Here is a 22,174-nt window from a genome sequence, read left to right as displayed (position 1 = left end):
GATTGTCAGCCCTGCACTCAAGGGGCAGTAGTAAGGGAGGATAGATTGATGGTGAGTACCAGAACACCTCTTTATGACGGTGCACAGTACTCGGTGCTTCGGACATCATTGGAAGTCCTCAACTTGCAAGCAAAATTTCACAAAAGCGAAGAAGGGTGGAAGCGTTCAATTGTATGGGTTGAAGTTCCATGATTGGCACAAGATGCTTCATGTAATGTCCCTATCCCTATTCTATCTATAGTTTGTGTGTATGACTTTCTCTCACTTTCCCTTCCCCTACTTTACATTGTAGTTCATTCTTTCGGTGAGTATGTGTATATGTCGAGACAAGAAAGTCAGGGATGCTATTTTCAAACTTGGAGAGCTAGTAAGGTACACCAGAAGACTACACTCAACTACACCTTCCTTATGTACACAATAATTTCAAACAAGCACTTAGTGTATCTTTTGTGTGTTTTCTTGCAGATTTGTGAGCTCCAAGGAAATTGAATAGATGCTATCCCTGTTGCTCAAACATTTGCAACAGAAACTGTGTGTGTCATTGAGGATGCATTTCCTCGATCGGTCCTTCTTAGTCAAATTCACCTCTTATTTCACGTGGTGGAGGAGATCCGTATATGTGGAGTAATGTACACACGAAGGATGTGATTCTTAGAGAGTTTTTTAAAGACTTTTAAAGATTTTGTGCGGCTATGATCTCAACCAAAAGCATGTATGGACGAAGGGTGGATCGTGCAAGAGACATTTGTTTACATATCAGAATATTTGGCACAAGTTGATCCTTCAATGCCTCGCATGTGGTCAGACAAGGAAGATGCAAGGATGACTTCACACTTGCCAAGTGGAGAGGAAAACTACTTAACATGGATATGAATCTATCCCAAGTGGTCAATAACTTTTGTAATCTCAATGCAATGATTATGACCAAGTGGGTGGACTTGTAGACAGTGGCAAAGGCAAGGCGTTTGCAAGAGAGAGAAGCATGGAAACAAGCACATGGAGGAAGGAGGGCACCCCCAGTGCCTAGACACCTTGCATGTTTCCCATATCTCATTAGTGCGGAGTGGATTCATGAGAGAATGTCCGAAGAAAAAGCGCGCCGAGAAGACATCAGCAACAAAGAATTGGAGTATGTACGAGGTTGCGTACCAAAGGTAGAGTACTCATATACCTAAACCATATTGTAATTTTTTTTCTGTGTTATCTTTGATTTGTATTTAATAAAAGATATTTTCCTATTTTGTAGTGCCTTTCCTTTAACTCTATGTGGTCAAAGGGGTCGTCACTTTCGTACGCTCCACATTGACGAGCGTAGAACCACCATGGCTTGTGCCATCATGGGCAACTTTGACACACACGGTGATGAAGCCAGGTACTGCGGAACTATTGAAAGGATACTAAAGGTTAATTTTAAAACTTGTCATACCTTCATCTTTGAGTGCAAGTGGTTTGCAAATGTGTCTAGACGACATGAGAATGGCCTCTACATGGTGGCCTCTAGTGTGCCTCACATAGGGAGGTATGACAATTTAGTTTTACCGCACAATTGTGAGTAGGTGAGTGGCATGTATCTTTTTTATTCTTATTTGCTTATAGCATTAATTATACCAATGTTACTTACTTTGAGCTTCTCTTTTATAGGTCATCTATATCCCAACAATCCACCAACCAAAACTTTGGTTTGTAATTCCAGTAACACCTCGGGGGAGGACCAATTTTTCCACTAATGAAGTGGAGACCATCTTCGACCCTCTTCCACCTCCAACTTTGGATGAGGTGGAGACAGAGGAGAGGGAGGTCAATGAATGAAATTCGGCGGCGGCAAGTCTTAGCAAGGATGATTGTCATGATAATGAAGATGGTGAGATGGAGGATGACGAATTCGAAGATGATGAAGCCAACGCATCCACAAACGATAATTTCGTTTCTCTCTTTATTGATTTACAAGCCATGGACTTAGAATTGGATGATGCCTCATGTAGGGATCTTTTGGAAGATGATTCATAAACATTTTGCAGTTGTGAAGTTTTTTGGTCGTGTAATCCATTCATCTATCTATTCCCCCTCTTCCTCTCTCTAAATTTGTGAACATGCTTAATTATGTTAATCAAGTGACAATGATTATTTTAGCCGTGACCAAGTGTAATCTTATTATCACCTCTTCACCCCCCCCCCCCCCCCCCCCCCCCCCCCCCCCCCCCTCCTCTCTCTCTCTCTCTCTCTCTCTCTCTCTCTCTCTCTCTCTCTCTCTCTCTCTCTCTTTTCTTTTTAAATTTGAAAATTTCATACAATATTTTTAATTTTTATTAAGAGGAAGGAAGGAAACACCAAAATTTAAAGAGAGAGAGAGAGAGAGAGAGAGAGAGAGAGAGAGAGAGAGAAAGAGAGAGAGAGAGAGAGAGAGAGATGTTTAAGCCAGAATTTGAAAGTTTAGGTGCTAATTTGTTTTGTCAAAAATATACGTGGTAATACAAGCGATAATATATGAGGTAATAAACATGATAATAAGCGTGAAAAATATATCAATAATAGTTTAAATAGGAAAAAAGTCCCTAGCCCTCCTCTCTCTTCCTTCTACAGTTGAGTTTGACCCTTCTCTCTACAAAACGCGGTAAAACAGCACGTTAAACACTTAGAGATTTTCATAGTGAAGGACAAAAGAAATAAACAAGAATAAACAAAGTAAAGCCTTAAAAAGCCATGTAAGGCTAAAAGGAAGGGACAAACTCCATCATAACATTTAAGATAAGTTTTCAAAAAATCAATAGGGAAACAAGTGATGGTAGTGGGGGAGGGGGTTCCTAAGGTTAAGCAAGGGGGGGCAAAATTAGGAGGTCATAATATTTTCATCGTTGGATGCATTGAGCCAACAAATAAGAGGCTTGAGGAGGTGGGACAATTTTGGTGTGTTGTTAAGGTGTCACACACCCACATGAAAAGAGGGTAAGCGGCCTTGCGAGATGGAATAATTTATAAGATTAGATAGACAAGATGTGATGTGACAAGTTTTTTCAAAATAAAAACACACACACACACACACACACACAAGGGAGAGAGTAACATGCCTATTTCTAATTTCACTCAAGGGTAATTGTTATGGATTATCCCTCTCTCCCTCCCCTAAGTGCACACACCAAAAAAAAAGGAGGGGGTAAAATGCCTATCTCTAATTGCACCTTTTTGAGGTGCGTTTAGGAGAGGGAGAGAGAGATAATCCATAACGATTACCCCCCTTTGTATAAGGGTCACCTAACTCAAAATAGTGACCCCTTCCTAGTGTGGGGTCTCCTTACATTAGTTAAAAACCACGATAAAGTAGAACTTAAATGCCATAGGCCCAATCATCCACTTACATTAGTAAAAAACCATGATAAAGTAGAACTTAAATGCCATAGAATAATCATCCACATACAATAGCGTGAACAACTAAATTGTAATTTGAGAGGTAGAGAGAGAGAGAGAGAGAGAGAGAGAGAGAGAGAGAGAGAGAGAGAGAGTTGAAACACTTGTTGATATATGCCATGCATGACTCGAGAGGTATAGATGGACCATATTTGAAGATGGAAAACATGACCTAAAATTGCCACGTACTTTTCCTTGCAAGTCGAGGGTTATTTTGCTTGTCAAAACATGTGCCAAGAAAAACTCTCGTAATTTGATATGTTAGAAATTCGAAATTGCAAGTCATTTTTCATATTTATACCTTGGAATTTATGTTTTATGTGGAAAAACATGTTAGAAATTCGAAATTGCAAGTCATTTTTCATGTCTATACCCTGAAATGTATGTTGTATATGGCAAATCATGTAGATTGGTCACTCAACACAAAGCATGCATATAGGGTCTTACCGTGTGGCGAGCGAGATTTTTCGAGCGAAGGAAAATCCGAGCAAATGAATAAGGAAACCAAATGGGCTTTGATAAGAAAGATGAATGAAGATCCTACTTTAATAATAGTAGGATCTTGAATCCCTAAGTAATCGTAGCAATATGATTGTTCAAAATTAGACTCTAGATTCTTTTACACAGTTGATACTTGATGTCGAGCAATGAGAAATCCAAGCTAGTAGCAAAGCTATTACAAACCATGCAATGATCCACAACTATATTCAACACCATAATTTTTATTTTAACTTTAAATTTTACGGAGCAATCTAATGCAAGTCAACAATGCTCATACATCTACAAAGTTTCTAAAACTGTACTAAGAGAGAATTGCCATATCTTATACAAAAAAAATAGAGATTTTTTCAGATTTGTAAGATAACAAGTGGAATATTTAGTGGAGTATAGAAAACAGCATGTCGTGCCTCTGCACTCTAATGACAACAAGAAATGCTATGGTTTTATCTCGTGACTATGAAGAGTCACACTCGTCATCAATAAAAACATTGCGTCTCTGACACTTCTTGTGGGTGTCAAAATCGTATCGTACATCAACAACCATGGTTTTTGCAATCCCCTCAGCATAAACTGGCAACACACTTCCACACAAAAAGAAAAAGAAAAGTCTCACAATCCACATGCAAGCAATACAAAATCTACATCCTAAAAGTACAAGAAATCTCAAATTGTTGTTTGAATCATTATCCATAATTTTCAAATACTAAACAATGATACAAAAAAGTGACAAAATAGCATAAAAGTATGATGGAAACATAAAATAGGTGGGGGAAATGAAGTGTAAGGTGGACTCTTACTAGTCATCAAAGGCGCATTAGGAAAAATATGAACCCTCTAGGGGCCCTTTGGGATTAAAGTTAATTAGAGGCCAGCCAATGAGAAGAGGGTGGTGGACACACTCTATGCCCTCAAAAATGTAGGGGGACAAAGTAGTCTTACACTTTTTAAATGGGCTCTTGCCTAGTGAGAAGGTGGGGTGGGGGGGGGGGGGGGGGGGGAGGGGGGGTGGGGGGCCATATGGAACCTCCAACTTCCTCCTTTTTGATCCGGTTTTGGAAAAATTCCAAAAATTTGAAATTTTTCAAAAATTTCAAAACTCAAATTTCATCTTCTGAAAAACCCCCTAAAACTATTTTATGGTCAAAAAAGCATTTTTTGATCTCAAAAAGTCAAACGTGCATCCAAAAACCCTAAAATTCAAAATTTTTAAAAAACTTTTTTTTTTTTTTTTTTTTTGCTATCCAGAGCTCCCCCAAAATTAGTTATTAGGCAAAAAAGGGATTTTCTCTCTCTAGAACCCCTTTTCCAACCCTCCTTGGTTGCAACCATCACACTCATCCTCTACTCCAACACTCTCTCTCTTTACACCATCTCCATTGCTGCAGCAAGGAAGCTCCTCTCTCCTCCCCTACCACCATTGCCACACCAAGCAACGCTTATCCACCTTCTCTCCCAGTGCCACACCAAGCAAGGGTTGTCCACCTTCTCCTCCCATTGCCACAAGGGTTGGACCATTTTCTCATATCACTTTATCACACCTACATTGTAGCAACAAGCAAGGTTCTTCTCCTCCTCCTAGTTTGCTTTGCTCAACCATGGCCAACTCTACTTCGCAAAGGCGACCAAAGGATGAGGTCACAGCACTTGCATGCCACAACAATAGAGATGTAGATGATGAGTGGGTGCCACAAGAGTTCACCAAGGTGCTTGGGTATACATGCAACCATCTGCTGTTGGCCCTCATCGTGTGCGGGAATCGTGCAAACTTGGATCTTCATTGGAAAGGAAAGCTCCTTGGCTTCAAGAACCGCAAAAGACAAGGGGACCATAGCCATTGTGCAACATGTTTTCTCAATGTCAACCATGCACTTGACAACAACCACCTCGATTTCCAACACATTGTAAGTACATGTTTTGAGAATACAAACTAGGTGTGAAATCACAGTGTAATGTTATTATGGATTCATACTTAACATTTGTCATGCATTTATAGTCATATTTCCATCCACGTTGGTGGAGGAGCAGCCACTACATAGTCTCTCCGGCACATTCATTGTCTATACATGCGGATATTGGAGCAATAATGTTCCCGCATCTTTGCCCAACCAAACTGGTTCAAAGAAGGTTTTTCTTTCTATTCTCACTCCTATATTGTCCCTACTTCTACACAAGCATTTGGAACGCTTGAACCCATCAAAGTAACTTCCTTATTAAGTATGGAGTGGCCGGTCCTAGATTTGTGGTCGGTAGCATCTTTCAAGCAAAAGATGATAATGGATATCCAAAACTCTTTGAAATACTCTAAAGCTTCTAGGTCTGTGGGCTTGAGCTGGTGTTTGCCTATTCATTGTTTTGTGCACATTTTTAAAGAGTTTGGATTTGTGGAGACTACCACAATGCTTGTATGTAAAGATGCGCATTACGAGGAATTAGGAAGGCTTTTAGAAGAGGACTAGGGTTTTGTGGAGGGCATGCACAATGGGGACCGGTACTGTTGTAAGGTTGGAGCTTCAGGTATTGGAATGCGCTATTTGAAATCTCACACCTCCTTGTACATACGATTTCACTATGATCGTTGGATGTGCAAGCTTGGAGTGTGGACTCCCTTACAGAGTGTAAACGACGCTATTGCAAGCTTTGACATTGCAGTGAAGATGCCCAACGATGCTTTGGAGGCAGTCCAAGTGAACAAGCATTGGACTCTCAGTAATGTTCAAGAACATTTGGTTATTATGGGTTTTGAGGCCCTTCAACAAGCACAATTTCGTTCAAGGTCACAAGGTGAGAATCCTTCCACCACATTTTCAATACATCATGGTTTGTCGATCATTAGATGCTTACTGTAATGAATGTCCGCAGATTGGGAAGAGAATGGAAGACAAATTGAAGGTCGAGGAGGACTGGGGGATAGATGGAACTATGCTATCGATCTTATAACTTTGTAACTCTTGCAATTTTCATATTGATCCCCGTTGTAATCAACATGATTTGCTTCGGCAAATCATGCCTTTGAATATAATTTTTTGCATTGGGATGAGAATCATTTTTTGGTTGAAAGTGCCTTTTTTTTTTTAATGTCTTAAAAAAAGGGTACATTATAAAAGGGGGGCCACCTAACTCATTCACTATTTTCACTTTTGCAACTCCTGAGCTCCTCCACTCTCTATCCACACCCCAGGCTAAACATGGATGCTGCCACAGCCTCTGCATCTGTACCCACATCCACCCCTTTGTCACGCTTCATCCTCTTCCTCGAGGACACCAAATACAAAGGGAAGTTGGACCTCCACACCTTTTTTACTCGTCTCCCTGACCTTGACGCCACAGTTGCCCTTCACATGGATGCATTTGAGGAGATTTCTGCGTTCATGGAGGAGCACATCATAAAATATTCTGTATCTATCCCGCCACATGCAGGGATCTTGGTGCCTTGCGATCTTTTGCGCTATATACACAAAGGTGATCGTCCATTCGCCAAGTGGTTGCAACGATTCCAAGAAATTGCAACCAATGCAGGCCATTACTTGGACGAGCAAGCCCCTGGGGTGTCAGCGCTCAAGAAGTGCAAGTTGGGGGTGGAGTACCTTTCTCGGCTCGCAACATTTATCTTCTTGGTGAGCGAGGAACCTGATTTGGAGGAGCTCTGCTTACCACACCTTCAAGTTGGGTCCTTTATCAAGGACACCAAGGAGCAGCAGGTTATCCCCATGAACCCTGCAGCGGAAGGAAAAGCACACCAGCTGGAGTACCCTAGGGGTCTTGAGGAAGTGGTTGAGAAATCCATAGTTGCGGCTGGCCCTAGTGACACTCCAGTGCCACTACCACTGACGGATGTGGCTATCCCAGAGGTAGAAATTAGCGGCTTCTCCTCAGTGTTAGTGGATAGGGAGGAGTTTGTGTTCCTGAATGATTTGGAAAAATCATTTGGCCTGCGCATGGATGAATGCTTGAGCGTGCTATGCAACAGCAGCAAATGTCCCTTAGACAATACGCCAGATGCCCTAGAAAGCAAGCTCTTGCCAGATGGGGACTCTGTTGCTGACACTATTGCAGTTGTATGTGCGGAGGTCCTGGCAGCAGAGCAGTTGCACGTGGCTGATGAAGATTTCCAAGCTACGCAAGCCAAGGTTGAGGCTGCTAGGATGCCTATGCCATTATGCAACCTCCCATCTGATGATCCAAAGCTTGTATCTGTGGTGCATGGGACCATTGACTTGGATGCAAAGGGCAACAGGGAGGAGGATGACAAGGAGCAGGAGATAAACTGTATCCTAATTTTCATGGTACTATTTTATCCTTCGTTGTCTTTTTTCTCAACCTTCATCGGTTTATGACAGGATGTTGTGGAGGTTGATGATTTTGCTGCAAGGACGGGTGGCAAGCGGACGGGCTTTGGACCTCAAGCTTCCCTTGTGCATTACCTCGGACAACTCCCCCCTGGCGATGTGGCCATTATCCATAATGAATTTACTCCCCAAGCTCATTTTATGACTTGGTCGTTAAAAGCTTTGAGCAAGTTTTTGTGTTTGAGTACCATTGCTCAAACTGCGCATCAAGTGTTCCTAGTGCGTAGATCCCTTGTATGCACAGCGTTTGGCACTGGCTTTCGTGGTAAAGTGCTTGCCCAGATAGGGATACATGCTTCCATTGGCTCAACTGACCCAAATGCCATAGCGCAGTCCCTCTTGACTGGGGAGTTGCCTTACGCGCAAAATAGGCGCCAGGAAATGGTCAAAAAATTTATGAACTCCTCAGATACATGATGTAAAATCACCGTGCTAGAAGGAATAAAAAATATTTGAAATTGTCTCTCTATATTGCAAATTCTTTTCAATCTGATTTGTCAATCTTGAAAATTGTTTCAATTGGTGATATGAATTGTTTTTTGACTTTGTTATTTCAAGGTATGTAATTGCAGTCAATTTGAGTATAATTGTGATTTTTAAGTACCCTAGGGGGTTAGATTAGCCTATAAGCTGCAAAAAATGCATGGCCACAAGGGCGCGCAAATGGCCCATCCATCATTTTTGGATGGGCCATTTGCGCGCCCTTGTGGCCAGGCATTTTTTTGCCCCTTATAGGCCAATCTACCCCCTAGGGTACTTAAAATGCACAAATTTATTGCAATGGATTGGTTTTGCAGCATTCATTTAAATGCAACCTTTTTATGGCAATTCCATTATATGTTCACACTCAAGGACACTAGAAAAGCTCAAATCAATTATGAAATGAAGTTTCCAGCAAACTATCACTTGCTTTAGTTCTACCTACTACACCCTTGCACCAAAAAGTCAAATTACATTGGACACTTGGTTTCCCAATATGTTATTTGTTTTGATATCCTATAAGGAATTCAAAGCTTGAAATGACCAAAAAAAAGGTGTCCATAAGGATCCATATAAAATATTGATGCAAAACCAATCCATTGCAATAAATTTGTGCTTTTTAAGTACCCTAGGGGGTAGATTGGCCTATAAGGGGCAAAAAAAGGCCTGGCCACAAGGGCGCGCAAATGGCCCATCCATCATTTTTGGATGGGCCATTTGCGCGCCCTTGTGGCCAGGCATTTTTTTGCCCCTTATAGGCCAATCTACCCCCTAGGGTACTTAAAATGCACAAATTTATTGCAATGGATTGGTTTTGCAGCATTCATTTAAATGCAACCTTTTTATGGCAATTCCATTATATGTTCACACTCAAGGACATTTGAAAAGCTCAAATCAATTATGAAATGAAGTTTCCAGCAAACTATCACTTGCTTTAGCTCTACCTACTACACCCTTGCACCAAAAAGTCAAATTACATTGGACACTTGGTTTCACAATATGTTATTAGTTTTGATATCCTATAAGGAATTCAAAGCTTGAAATGACCAAAAAAAGGTGTCCGTAAGGATCCATATAAAATATTGATGCAAAACCAATAGGTTTTAGTAAATTTGGTTATTTTAAGTACCCTTGGGGGTAGATAAGCCTACAAGGGGCAAAAAAAGGCCTGGCCACAAGGGCGCGCAAATGGCCCATCCATCAGTTTTGGATGGGTCATTTGCACGCCCTTGTGGCCAGGACTTTTTTTTGCCCCTTGTAGGCTTATCTACCCCTAAGGTTACTTAAAATACACAAATTTACTGAAATTGACTACAATTATATACAGAACTTGAAATTACAAAGATAATAGACAGAGTAGACACAACTGTTGATCATATTGTCATTGGAAAGTCAAATCATTACAAAGATAAGGGTGTGCAATACAAAAAGAGGGGTAACTTCGGCTAATGCTCGAAGTCTCGTCGCAATCGTCGTGCAAGTTGCATATCTTTTGGCTGTATTGTCACTCGCTTTGCATGAATGGCACATAGGTTGGTATCTTCCAACACTGAAATTATGTGGGCCTCTGCAGCTTCTTGAATAGCCTCTAGCGCTATTGCTTGCATTCTATACTGATTTCCATAGCTTTGAAGCACTTCCTTCACAGTGCGAGCAAAGGGGGCGCGTCGAATCAAGAGCTCCGTCGTCTTCTGGTAGTGGCGGATTTCTGCAAATGCCCTTGCTATTTTTCGGCGCCGCTGCGGTTGTCTTGGGGGCACTTGCACATTTGCTGGCGGGCGGCGTGAAGGCTTCTTGAAAAACTTAGACTTGCGTCTGTTTACATGCTTAGGGGCTGGTTCTGCAGCCTGTTCTAATTCTTCCTCTTCCCTTGGTTGCCGATCTTGTCGTGTGGGGAGAGCTCCCTTGCCTTGAGGCAATGTCTTCCCCCCAACGGCCACCCGGTGTGTGCGCGGTATGTTTTCTCGCAGCCATGGTGGCTCACTCTCTGATTCGGTGTCTGTATTGACCACCCGAGTCCTGGATGGTCCTGCTTGTGATTGGGGGCGCGAAGGCTGCTCCCTATCGGACTCTGATGTTTGCTGGCCCTCTGCTTCTCTCCAGCGCTGGGCACGTTGCTTCATTCTCTTTCTAGGTGTTATATCTTGAGGAGGTGGAGATTCAACAGTCCTTGATGACTCTCGTGCCCTACCACCATGCCCACTACCAGAAGAGTTCCTGGAACGGCTAGGTGTTCGTGGCCGTTTTCTTGTGCCTTTAAGCCATGACGGCTTCTCACATCCTTGGAGGGTGTTTTTGTTGGCAGGCGGATGCTCTTTCGCGGTTTGTTTGGTGCGCGCCATTTCGTTGGTAAGAGCTCACCTGTTCTTAAGAAATGAGTGATTTATGAGAGCATGCAATATTTATAAGGGCCCATTTAAAAAGGGCCCTGTTCACACTAATTTTTTTAAAAGAAGTATTATTTTTTAAATAAACATGTCGCTAAGAGTTGGACCCTGCGTTCACGTTTAGTGACTCGCGTAATATCCACTTTGATCCTTGTCGCACTCTGCATCGTCGCCATGCAGCATGCTTGGTGGGACCTTGCGACATTTGCCACTTGTTGCTATGCTCTTGACGACTCCATTTATGCACTTCAATAGCAATCTTGGATTGTCGCGCACGCTCCATTGTGAGCTTACGAGCAAATGTTGTGCGAAAAAACCAGTTGAACATCTCCTCCAAATAATTGGATTGCACCATTCCACCACCATGTCGAGTATTTTTGAAGTACACTCCCCTTGCTCGATAATGGGACTTCTCCATGCCTTGAGTGCTAAAAATTTCAAGCGATCCATACTTGTGCATAAAAAATGCACCATGCGCAAACAAGATATGCTGTTCACATGAGCAAACGATCCACATTATTAAATAAAAACAATCCCTTTTAATGAATACACCATGAATGACTTACCATGTAATGTGTGATGTTATTTTCACCCCAAGAAAGGGATAAGACCTTGGTAAAATCCGCCAAAGCTTCTTGAAATGATTGCCATTGTTCTTCTGTTGTGCTGTTAAGGCTCATAAGCTTGACCATTTTATCAAAATGGGCCCAAACTTGCTTGCGCTTGTTTGCAAGCTCGCCATTTGAATCATTGTCAGTAGTAGCTTTGCATAACTCCTTCCAAAGCTCCCAAAGGTTACCTGCCTGCTGGTTGGAGCTGCTTTGAGCATCATATCGACTTGGCTTTCCTTGGGAAACTTTCTTCAAAAAGTGTCTAGCTTTTTGTCCACTCATTGACACTTGTTGAGCAATTTCATGGGCCTCCCCTGTGTTCTTTGCAGCAACTATAGACACATTTCCACCATGACAGCCAATGGAATTCAAGAGTACCTCCACTCTTTCGATCGCTTCCTGGGACTTTTCCAACGGTTTCATTGTGAAAGCATAGTCAATGTGGAGCTTCAATAGCCTATCAAAACTACGCATGAATGCGTGTAATGTACAAAAATGTACATTCGATAGAGGAAATCGAAAGATTGGATTCCAAGTGTGGTCCTTTTGATCACGGTCTGGGGCATTGAGCATGGGACATCTCTGAATAGACGCTTCCCATTCTCTACCTTCATCTCCGACATCATGACAATCTAACCCTTGTTCTCCATGCCCTTGCCATGGAAGCATGTAACTGGCCTTTGCAATGCTCTTATGTGATTTTTGTCCATTAGGTTTGTACCCTCGAGTGCAAAATGGACAAGGCATGAGAGAAGAAGCCCCTTGTTTGCAGCCAAGCAAACACTTTATGGTCTTCAAATCCCCACCTAAGTGCCACTCCACATCATAACTACCAAAGCCCTCAATCTCCAACTTCTGACTTGCAATTTGGGAGTGTATTACTTCTGTGATCCATGGAGTTCTCTCAAAAATCCACGAAAGTACTCCATTGGTCTCTTTGGGCACCTCAATAGCACCCAACCACCAAATGTCTTTCTCTGATTGCACGCTAAAAGATAGGGTGGGATATGGCTCGACTGAATCCCTTCGCTTGGTTTGCAGAAGGGCCTCGTTCATTAGAGTGACACTTAGCCTCTCTAACCTTCGGCATTTCACTATTTGACACTCATCGAGTTTCAGCACAAAAGCGACTTTTGTGCCAAGCACTACAAAATAAATAGTGCTAAGACCTTAAACTTCAGCTTCTATGAAAAGAATAATACCAAAGAAAAAAGTAAAGTGTGTCACCTTCTTCAGGTAACTCGTAAAATCTAAGCATGGCTTCTTGAAGCCTTCTAAGATCCACGAAAATATTGTTCCACATTGTGTAAGGAAAGCCCTTATTCGAAGGTCTTATGGATTGTTTCTTACCTTTTCCCCTTGTCTTTGTTGCGCACGAAGCGTAAAGGGAAGTTGGCATTGTGTCCTCAATGTGTAGGTATGTCCCAATGCGGGAGAACACATCTTCGTTTGTGGCCTTCTTTGCGAGCTTGACCTTGTGAGGAACAGGAAATAGGTTTTCCACAATGCCATGTTCTTTGAGGGCATCCTTTAGGAGTTGGAAAATAGCCTGATAGGCTTTGGTGCTGATTCCAGCCTCATCACAAGCTTGTTGAACGTCATCATCATTAACCACATTTCTTAATTTACGCATAAGGTCCTTGGTGACTGCATCCTTAATGTGCTTACCTCCAGGTGATTGTAAGATAGAAATAACGTCCTCGGTATTGAGACAACTAGTGAGAAGGTTGACTCGATTATCTTGGCTTGTTCCACCGCATGCCTCCTGGATGAAGTTTCTAGCAACAAATAAACATAAATGTTAGAAAATAGTGTGAAGTAAGAATGCAGCATGCAAGTAAAGACCAAATCACCTTGTGGCTGTAACTCGTCATTTGCGTGCTCCTCCGGAATGTGCAAGAGTTTCAATGGATGAATACGGGCGTTTGCGTTCCCTTGCACCAAGGGGTGTTTCTTTCAACTATGTGATGGTGTTGGTAAGCTTCTGGATGTGGGACTCCTTTTCTTGCATTTTTTGTTCAAGACTTTTAACTACCCTCTCCAAAGAGGCAACACTCTCTTGTAATGCCGTCGTCTTGAGGTGAAGAGCTTGACATTCGTGCATCCACATATGCAAAGAAGCACCTGCACCCATACACAGCCGCTTGCAATAGCCTAATAAGCCTGCTTCTCCCCTCCCAAGAAATTGAAGAAATGTGGAAAGGCTATTAAATGGTGGATGGAAGCGGCTTATAGGATCGTAAGGGTACAAATGGCCATCCACCCAATTGTCAACATTGGTCTCACAAGCGGTGCGACGTTCCTGTGATGACCTTTGATCACCTTCACTAGTGGTCTTCGGTGCAAATGCCGTGGGTAAGCGAATATGTATTGCTTTTGGTGTGCGGAGTACGTGGTGGTGGAAGCAAACCATTTGTGATGTCCATGAGCACCATGGAAGCTGTTGCGTGAGGAAGCAAATGATGAAAAGATAGAGGGGGAAGGGTAGAGAGGCCGAGCAGGATGGGAGGAGAGAAGGAGGGAGGGAGGGGAGGGAGAGATTGGGGAGGAGGAGGAAGGTAGGGGCAGAGAGGGAGAGGAGAGGGAGAGGGAGAGAGGAGGGAGGAGGGAGGAGGATGAGAGAACAAAATGTTTATTACTTTTTGGGGGAAAAGATTTTTGAAAAAATGGACTTTCTAAGCTTGTGGGTTAAAAAATGGGTCAAAAAATGATTTTTGGATATGTATATATGTTGGGAGGGAGTTTTAAGTAAAAAACAAATAAAAATGAAAATTTTTAAAAAAAGTCAAATTTTGACTCTTTTTGACCCACGGAATTGCTGATGTGGACACACCCCTATGCTTCCTTCACTTTAAAAAAAGCTAGAGAGAGAAAGCAACCTTTTAGGTCCACATCCTACATTTGTCTAAAAAAAAGGCTAGAAAAGCCTACTCAAAACTACCTTCTTCAATGCCCTTGCCCCCTAAACCCCACACAACATTAGCCTTAATCCCTAAAAATTAGGATTCCTTACAAGGCCCATGCAAGGTTCATATTTCTCCTAATGGTTGACACGCGAAGGCATGTCACCCATATCATCAACATCAGGAGAGGTGGAGGCTCCCTCTCTGCTTCGCTTTTTAGGGCGAAATAATGGTTGCACATAATCTGAAATCAAAGTGTCATCAATGTCAACTGCTGCACACACCCTCCCTGTGCCTAAGCATGCTGCCAATACGGGCGCTGTACCACATCCCAACTCCAAACAAAGACCTCCAGGCCTACAAAGAAGCTCCACAAAACATGCAATAAAAGAGTGACTTCGTTGCAAGCCACCATGCCATGGCTCCCCTGATGATGATCTGGCTAGAGAAGACTCTGGAAGATGGTGCATCATGTAAGAATCCAAAGGCTGCATGCCAAGCCGATTGAATAGTGGGGTGTTCTCAACCACAAATCAAGGTGGTTGCATGCCAACCCTATGCACCATAAGTAAGAGAGAACAATGACACTACACCACCACATAGACAATTAGAGGACAATCACAATAATAATAACACACCAAAATGAGAAACAAACAAGTTAATATGTAGAAGAGCATTACCTCAATCCGACCACCAAAGCTGTTACCATAACCATAAGCTCCATGATGGAAGACCACAATGCAACGATGAATAGCCATCTCTGATGCACGACAAAATCTCTCAATCCAACCAATGGTATCTCCTGCAAGAGGTTTCAAAAGTCACAATAGAAAACACACAACAAAAATCAACAAGTATTGTATAAAATTATGAATGAAGCAAAAACCTGCCATAGAGACCATGATCAATAACCACCCTAAGTCTGACAAACTCGAATATGAAAATTGCATGCCTGCACAAACATGATCCTCGCTACAAACATCCCAAAGGGGTACAACAGGGAAGGCTAATGGGGAACCACCAAAGGGAAGATCCAAAAAAATAAAATCAGCAGCCCATGAGACTGTTCTCCCACCACGCATGCACAAGGTCCCATCGAGGCGTGCACATTCCATGTGCTCATGAACACGAATCCATGCCGGATGTCGAACATCGGCCCTAAAATCAGAAGTAATGGCTATGTAGTCCCCAGAAATGGCCATGCATCGTGAGTCACGCAATGAGGACAGAGAAGACAAGGGAGTATCAACGATGTAGACAAAAGAAATCGTTTTCTTTGCAACAATCTCCCCAAGAGGTACTGCGATACAAGAGGCAGTACAAAGTGACTTAACTCCAATAAACGAACGAAACAAACAATTTCATCGCAAGTGAAAGCTCACCATGCTCTCCCTCCATGTTTGCATCCACCCTAGTCTCAACAATCACCTCCTTTCCCTTGCGAGAAGTATTTGTAGCTTGAAAAAACCAAAGAAACACAATATTACCGGTATGTATAACAAATAACTTTAGGAAAAAGAGAATTTAAAGCTCTTAGACAAATTATGTTTGAGGCTATTTTGAGTAGCCATTTACTGGATATAACCTCGTCCACTCTAAGAGGGAGAGGCACATCGACGGATGTGCCACCAAATCTCATAGTATCGTGAAGCTCTCTCTCTCTTGCCAATACATGCCCAGAAGCCATGTCTATCCACCATGGACATGCCTCCATCTCCCAAGTAGTGAGCTTATGCATGGAAGGGGAGTACATGCATCCTTCCCCAGTAGATAGTTGTGCCCACTGCTTAGCTAAGAATGGAATACCTGGTAGAAAGCCTTTTCCAACCAAGAATAATAGAAATCTAAAACAAAATAACAAAATAACAAAATAACATCACTACACACTTCGTAATTATGGAAATCTTGAAATAAAAGTATGATGAGTTTGACTTGTAGGCTAGCCGCTGAGATGCCATGTCCACTTTCTTCATAGCTTGCTTGTCAACATCTTTTGTCTTAGCTTCAAGAGAGGTCTCCAAAGGATAAAGATAGGGTCGTGCTTCAAACTTGACCTCCTCAAAGTAAGAGGCAAGAGAGCAATCATGAGGCAAAAAAATACCATCATCAATGTTGCTCAAGTCCTCCACAAACTTTGTGGCCCTATCAAAAATCTTTTGTAGAAGGCCCTCTCTACGGATCCAACTACATAACAAGGAAGTTGAGAAAAAACTAAAATAATCACAAAAACTAGAAACTCTACATCAAAGATTCTTGAAAGTCAAAAGAAACTTTACTCACATGTGATACACATGATCTCCTTTCTTTAAACCATAAGAGGATCTAGTAATCTTATCTGCCTCAAGCAAGGAAACCCATAACAGTTTGCTCAAGACAGGAGCATCATGCATAGCAATCAAGTTCAGTTTCTCAAGCGTAGCCCAACTATTAGGACCCCATTTGAGTGCAAGAACTCGAACCATCCAATCCGGTCCAAGATTCGGATCAACAATATTTAGCAACTGCAGTTTTTGAGGAACGAATAGAAAACCAAGTTTAAACAGCTATTACACTATGTGCAAAACACCCAAAACAAAAATAATTCAACCACCTTCCCAACGCGCTCTCCATATTTGAGTGCTAAATCATTCAATGTTTTCTCCTCCTCTTTTATTAGTTCTTCGTTTGTCATTGTGTGCCTAGCTTTCTCTATTCTTTGGCTCAATTCCTTGGACATTTGAACCTTCAAAACATACTTAACAATAAATAATTTGCAAAAAACAAGCACATACTCTTTGGCTCAATTACTTGCATATTTTATCCTTCAATACACAATTTAATATATGTAAAAATATAAGATCGTTCCAAAAAAGCAAGCCAAAGATACTCACATCGTATAAGAGCTTTCCCAAGTATCGACAAGTAAGTGGATACCAAGGCTCCACACCCTTGGAGTATTTCTTACGGACTGCAGTAATCAACTTTTGATCTTTTTCTGGTAGCCCTGTTACATAGGCTTCATGATCTGCTGCACAAATGTGGGAGCAGTTGACAAGCTCATCCCTAAGATGCGTGACTAGAAGGGCATGTGTATGCATGCTATTCCAAGGTCATATACAATATATACAAAGTCAGAAACACAGCATAGAAAATTTCTACTAAAATATATAGAAAGTCATGAAGCTTACAAATTCATTCTTTGCAAGCTACTAATCAGAGCTATCTCTGGCACTCGAGAAGGATCAATAACTGTACAAAGCACACTACAATGTTTCTCTCGATCAACGGAGAATCTCTCTCTAATAGCAGCCATCCAAGCGACCGTTCTATGATTACCTCCCAAACATAGAACATTTTATTAGAGAGAACTTGAAGATTTGGTCTTTTAGAAAGCTCAGTTTCAAACTCTTTATATATATCAACCCATATTGGTTCCCATGAAGAAAGAAGGTCCTCTGCAAAAAAGATAATCATAGGCAGAAAAGCACACTCAACTACTATTTATGAGAGAAACAAAAAACAACATAGAAACAGAGAGTAGGAAAGTCCAAAGCAGAGAAATGAAATACCTGTCACATAAGCTTCCTCCTTCTTGCAATTCCAAACTGAAACAATAAAAGCTCCTTTTTCTTGCATGTAGCCCTCCTTTGCAAAAGCAGCTTTCAATCCACTAACATCATCTCGTAAGCCTCTCACCCTTGCATATGGGATCAATCGACATAAAGGAATTGGTGGACAGTCAAAACAACTGAACATGCGAGTACATTGAAGAATATCTTGTCCTCTATGCATGTAAAGTTTGTGCTCTTCCTCTGTCTCAGTCTCTACTACTACTTCATCTCTTACGACATAAGGCACTATTTGAAAACATGCCTCTTGTGGGGCAAGAGATTCATCAACTTCATTTATGGAGCCAAGCCCTAAGTCCTGACTTTGCATCTCCTCCTCCTGTGTCTCCAAACCATCTGACATATCTGTGACAGAGACTGCACTTATTTGATCACTGCTCTCTAAGATACTGGAAGCTTGAGTTGAAGAAAGTCGTCTCCTCTGCGACCTCGTCCATGAATTGAAGGACTTGCAAAACAAAACCAAACACAATTTAATTACTTCACTAAAATTCCCTCTAGGCATCCATGCCGACGCGGATGCCTAGAGGCAATTCAAAAAATCAAAACTTTATCTTATTGATCTCCACATAAGCATCCATGTCGGCTTGGATTGATAGAGGAGAGCTAACAATTTCAAAAATGTATGGTCAATTATAAAAATTAATCTCGAGAAATTCCCTCTAGACATCCATGTTGGCATGGATAGCTTGGCTGAGCTTACTTAGCTTAATAAAACATGATTAAATTCAATGCAAAAATGAATCACTACTGCTAAACAAATGTTGCAAGAAACTACTTCTAGCCATCCACGCCGGTGTGGATGGCTTCAGGTAGTTTTAAGAGAAGCTATACAGATATGAAGATTCTCAGAGAGAGATTATAAACAGGTAGATTTTCACATCCAAAACTCCTTCTAGCCATCCATGCCGGTGTGGATGGCTACAGGTAGTTTAGGCTTAGAATCATAATGATAAGGAAATTACACAGAAGTCTTGGCAGAGCCTTGGCAATTTATCCCAACACAAGCGCTTTGGTTTGAGTTTCTGCCATGATTCTCCTATACACTGGCAAGAAGGTCTCTCTCTCTCTCTCTCTCTCTCTCTCTCTCTCTCTCTCTCTCTCTCTCTCTCTCTCTCTCTCTCTCTCTCTCTCTCTCTCTCTCTCTCTCTCTCTCTCTCTCTCTCTCTCTCTCTCTCTCTCTCTCTCTCTCTCTGCGGGGGTGCACTACCCCTCCAACATCTCTCTTGGGCTTTATAGAGAGCGTTATAGTTACAGAAAGGTTCAAATTCCAATTTCAACGTGAAGAGTTACAGTTACAGAAGGCTTCTCATTTTAATTAAAACATAACCCTTAGAAACATAGCTTTAAAACATTGAAAAAAAAAACTACCTGTAGCCATCCACGCCGGCGTGGATGGCTACAGGTAGTTTACAAATCTACCTGGCAGGAGGTTTTCGGGCCGACGTAGACTCCCTTCTCCCCATGGCCAAGTTAGACTCCCAGAAGGTTCTCCCTTCTCCGAGCTCCGATCTCCGAGCTCCGAACTTGAGGTACTCCCAGTAGGTTCTCCCTTCTCCGAGCGTTATCAGCTTGAGAGCTTGGTGGGCGCAAGCAAGTGGAGGGGAGAGGCGAGAGGGAACATTAGGCTTGGTGGGTGCAAGCAAGCCGCTTGGTGGCGAGCAGGTGGAGGGGAGAGGCGACAGGGAACCTGAGGCTTGGCATGAAAGTCTTGGCGTGAAAGGCTTGGCAACTCTGCAAGCGGCATCAGACTACAGAGACAACGCAAAGAGAGATGAGAGAGAGCGCTGCAGAGACATGTGAATTTCTTTAAAGCTATACCTGTGAATTGCTATAAAAAACTACAGTAGGGGCCTGCAGGGCCCCTTTCATATTATGATCGTTCCCTATCTTTCTTTCTTTCTCTCTCTCTCTCTCAGGAGGTATTAATTAGTGCATGGAGTATATCTAATGATCATGGAGTTGCCCGCGTATAGCTAATGATCACAATGCTTGAAAAAATCTTTTTTTTGAAAACTTGGCAAACCTACATATGTGGAACAACGGAAATTACACTAATTTTTTCTAAATTTTACGGGTAATTTATACCAAATTACACTATATCTTTTCTAAATTTTACGGGTTTTTTCACCAAATTACACTATATCTTTTCTAAATTTTACATATGTGGAACAACGGAAATTTTGCATGGTAATTTATACCAACTTACACTAATTTTTTCTAAATTTTACGGGTTTTTTTAACCTTTAAATATAAAATTTAAAGGTAAATTTCAAAATTTATAGTTGGGATTACACTATATCTAGGTTTTTTCCGCGCTTGATTGAAGAATATGAAACCATGACTCCGTTTTTAATTTCTTAGCATGTAATTTGGCACAAATTACCATGCAAAATTATAACTAAAAATAATAAAGCAATTACTCGTATTAATAGACAGTCAGTCTTCTTATGAAAAGCTACAGGTTTTCTACCTTTCAAGAAATTCAATCTCACGACAAGGGGTACTTTGGAAATTTTGAAAAACTTGATGAGCATTTTAGAAATTTGTGACCAAAAACACTCAGCATAGGGTAAACACCCTTAACTTCAGCATGGGATATTGTGCATGGGACATTTAACTGGGTAGGTGAAGTTCGGTTGTCACTAATATGCTTGATTGACTTAAAATCGTAAAATTCAAAGAACTAAAAGCAGGGTCGTTTTTTAGTGTTTTTAAAATTAAAAGCAGGTTCGTTTTTTTAGTGTTTTTTAAAACTAAAACAGGTCCTTTTTAAGTGTTTTAACACTCAAAGCAGGCTCGTTTTTTGAACACTTTATATTTCATGTTTTGACTATATTATATAGTGAATTATTATTTCTAATATATATTTTATAAAACAATAATTAATGTTTGTGTGAACACAAACGTGCAATATTGCTGGCGGCTTGTGCTTATGGATAGAATTTTAAAGATATCACTCTATTCTATTTACACCCACTGTATAAAAAACAACCATGCCACTACTCTTTGATATTCTTACCCTCTGCTAAACACACTATTAACCCATGGGGAGATGCATTACAGTTTTTGGTCCAGGGCGTGGACAGAAGCTAGTGCTTATGTTCGATACCAGAATTTATTCTTTGACAGTTGCTTCTTTTCAAGAACATTTTGAGCTTCGTGATGCTAATTTCTGTCTTCGTCCACTAACATTATCTGGACCGCAAGTCAAGGTAGAAGCTACTATATCATCAGATGGTGAGCAAACTTTTATGCTTGATCATGAACAACACCAGTTCTACAAGGTGGATATGAGAAGTGAGGATCAGATTGATGCTGGCATTGGCAGAGTTTCTCAAGACATGAAAGACAAGAAAGTGCCTCTCTCTTAGATCAATGCGAGTGTTATTGACATGATTAAGTGCATGCCATTGCAAAGTAATTTATATATTGCCCTCCATCAAGCCAAGGAAGTGGTCTGTACTGATGAGCTACCAGCTCATTATGATGGATATATTGCTTTTGAATTACCGCCATCTGGTAATTCTTCAGGTATGAGTGGTATGGAGCAAAGACATGATAGTCACATGTGGACAGAGTATGTCACTTGTAGCAGTGATAGTTTTAATGGCATTGTCAGATTTAGTAGATTCTCTGGGCATTTGCTCTGCATCAACATTGATTGTCCATTTTATTTGTGCTCAAATATGTTCAATGAGTCTCAATGGCGAGGTCGGCTTGTTAAATCCAGTCCTAAAGGATTGATCTCTTCTCAATATGGCACACTGGTATGCACTCATTGTGGACAGATTCCAGAATGTGTATCTACATGTCCTGCAGTGATTTACTATTGTTTGCCTAGAGATAAGCATAATTGTACTAGGTGTGCTTTGCATCTTGGAGAACATAATCATCCATGTGCAGAAGGGAGGAGTCGGATGGTTAAAAGTCACA

The 22,174-nt window shown here is 41.4% G+C and overlaps 1 protein-coding gene and 1 pseudogene across 1 annotated transcript; both read right to left on the bottom strand.

Moving 5' to 3' along the window:
- Positions 1-14,767: 14,767 nt before the first annotated feature.
- LOC147463865 (uncharacterized) lies at positions 14,768-16,269 on the bottom strand. Its single transcript, XM_086497625.1, has 6 exons — positions 16,206-16,269; positions 16,013-16,087; positions 15,517-15,582; positions 15,311-15,432; positions 15,194-15,217; positions 14,768-14,842 (listed from the first exon to the last, which is right to left on the bottom strand). The coding sequence occupies exons 1-6, from the start codon at positions 16,267-16,269 to the stop codon at positions 14,768-14,770; spliced, it is 426 nt and encodes a 141-aa protein (XP_086353751.1).
- A 148-nt stretch (positions 16,270-16,417) lies between these two features.
- Positions 16,418-18,819, bottom strand: LOC147463864 (uncharacterized; annotated as a pseudogene).
- Between the last annotated feature and the right edge of the window lie 3,355 nt (positions 18,820-22,174).

The sequence above is a fragment of the Adiantum capillus-veneris genome, chromosome 2 (genome assembly GCF_014529385.1).
Source record: "Adiantum capillus-veneris isolate H3 chromosome 2, ASM1452938v2, whole genome shotgun sequence".
Classification (NCBI taxonomy): domain Eukaryota; kingdom Viridiplantae; phylum Streptophyta; class Polypodiopsida; order Polypodiales; family Pteridaceae; genus Adiantum; species Adiantum capillus-veneris.
Note: the sequence above shows the minus strand (reverse complement) of the source record. Positions and strands in the feature narration are given on the sequence as shown.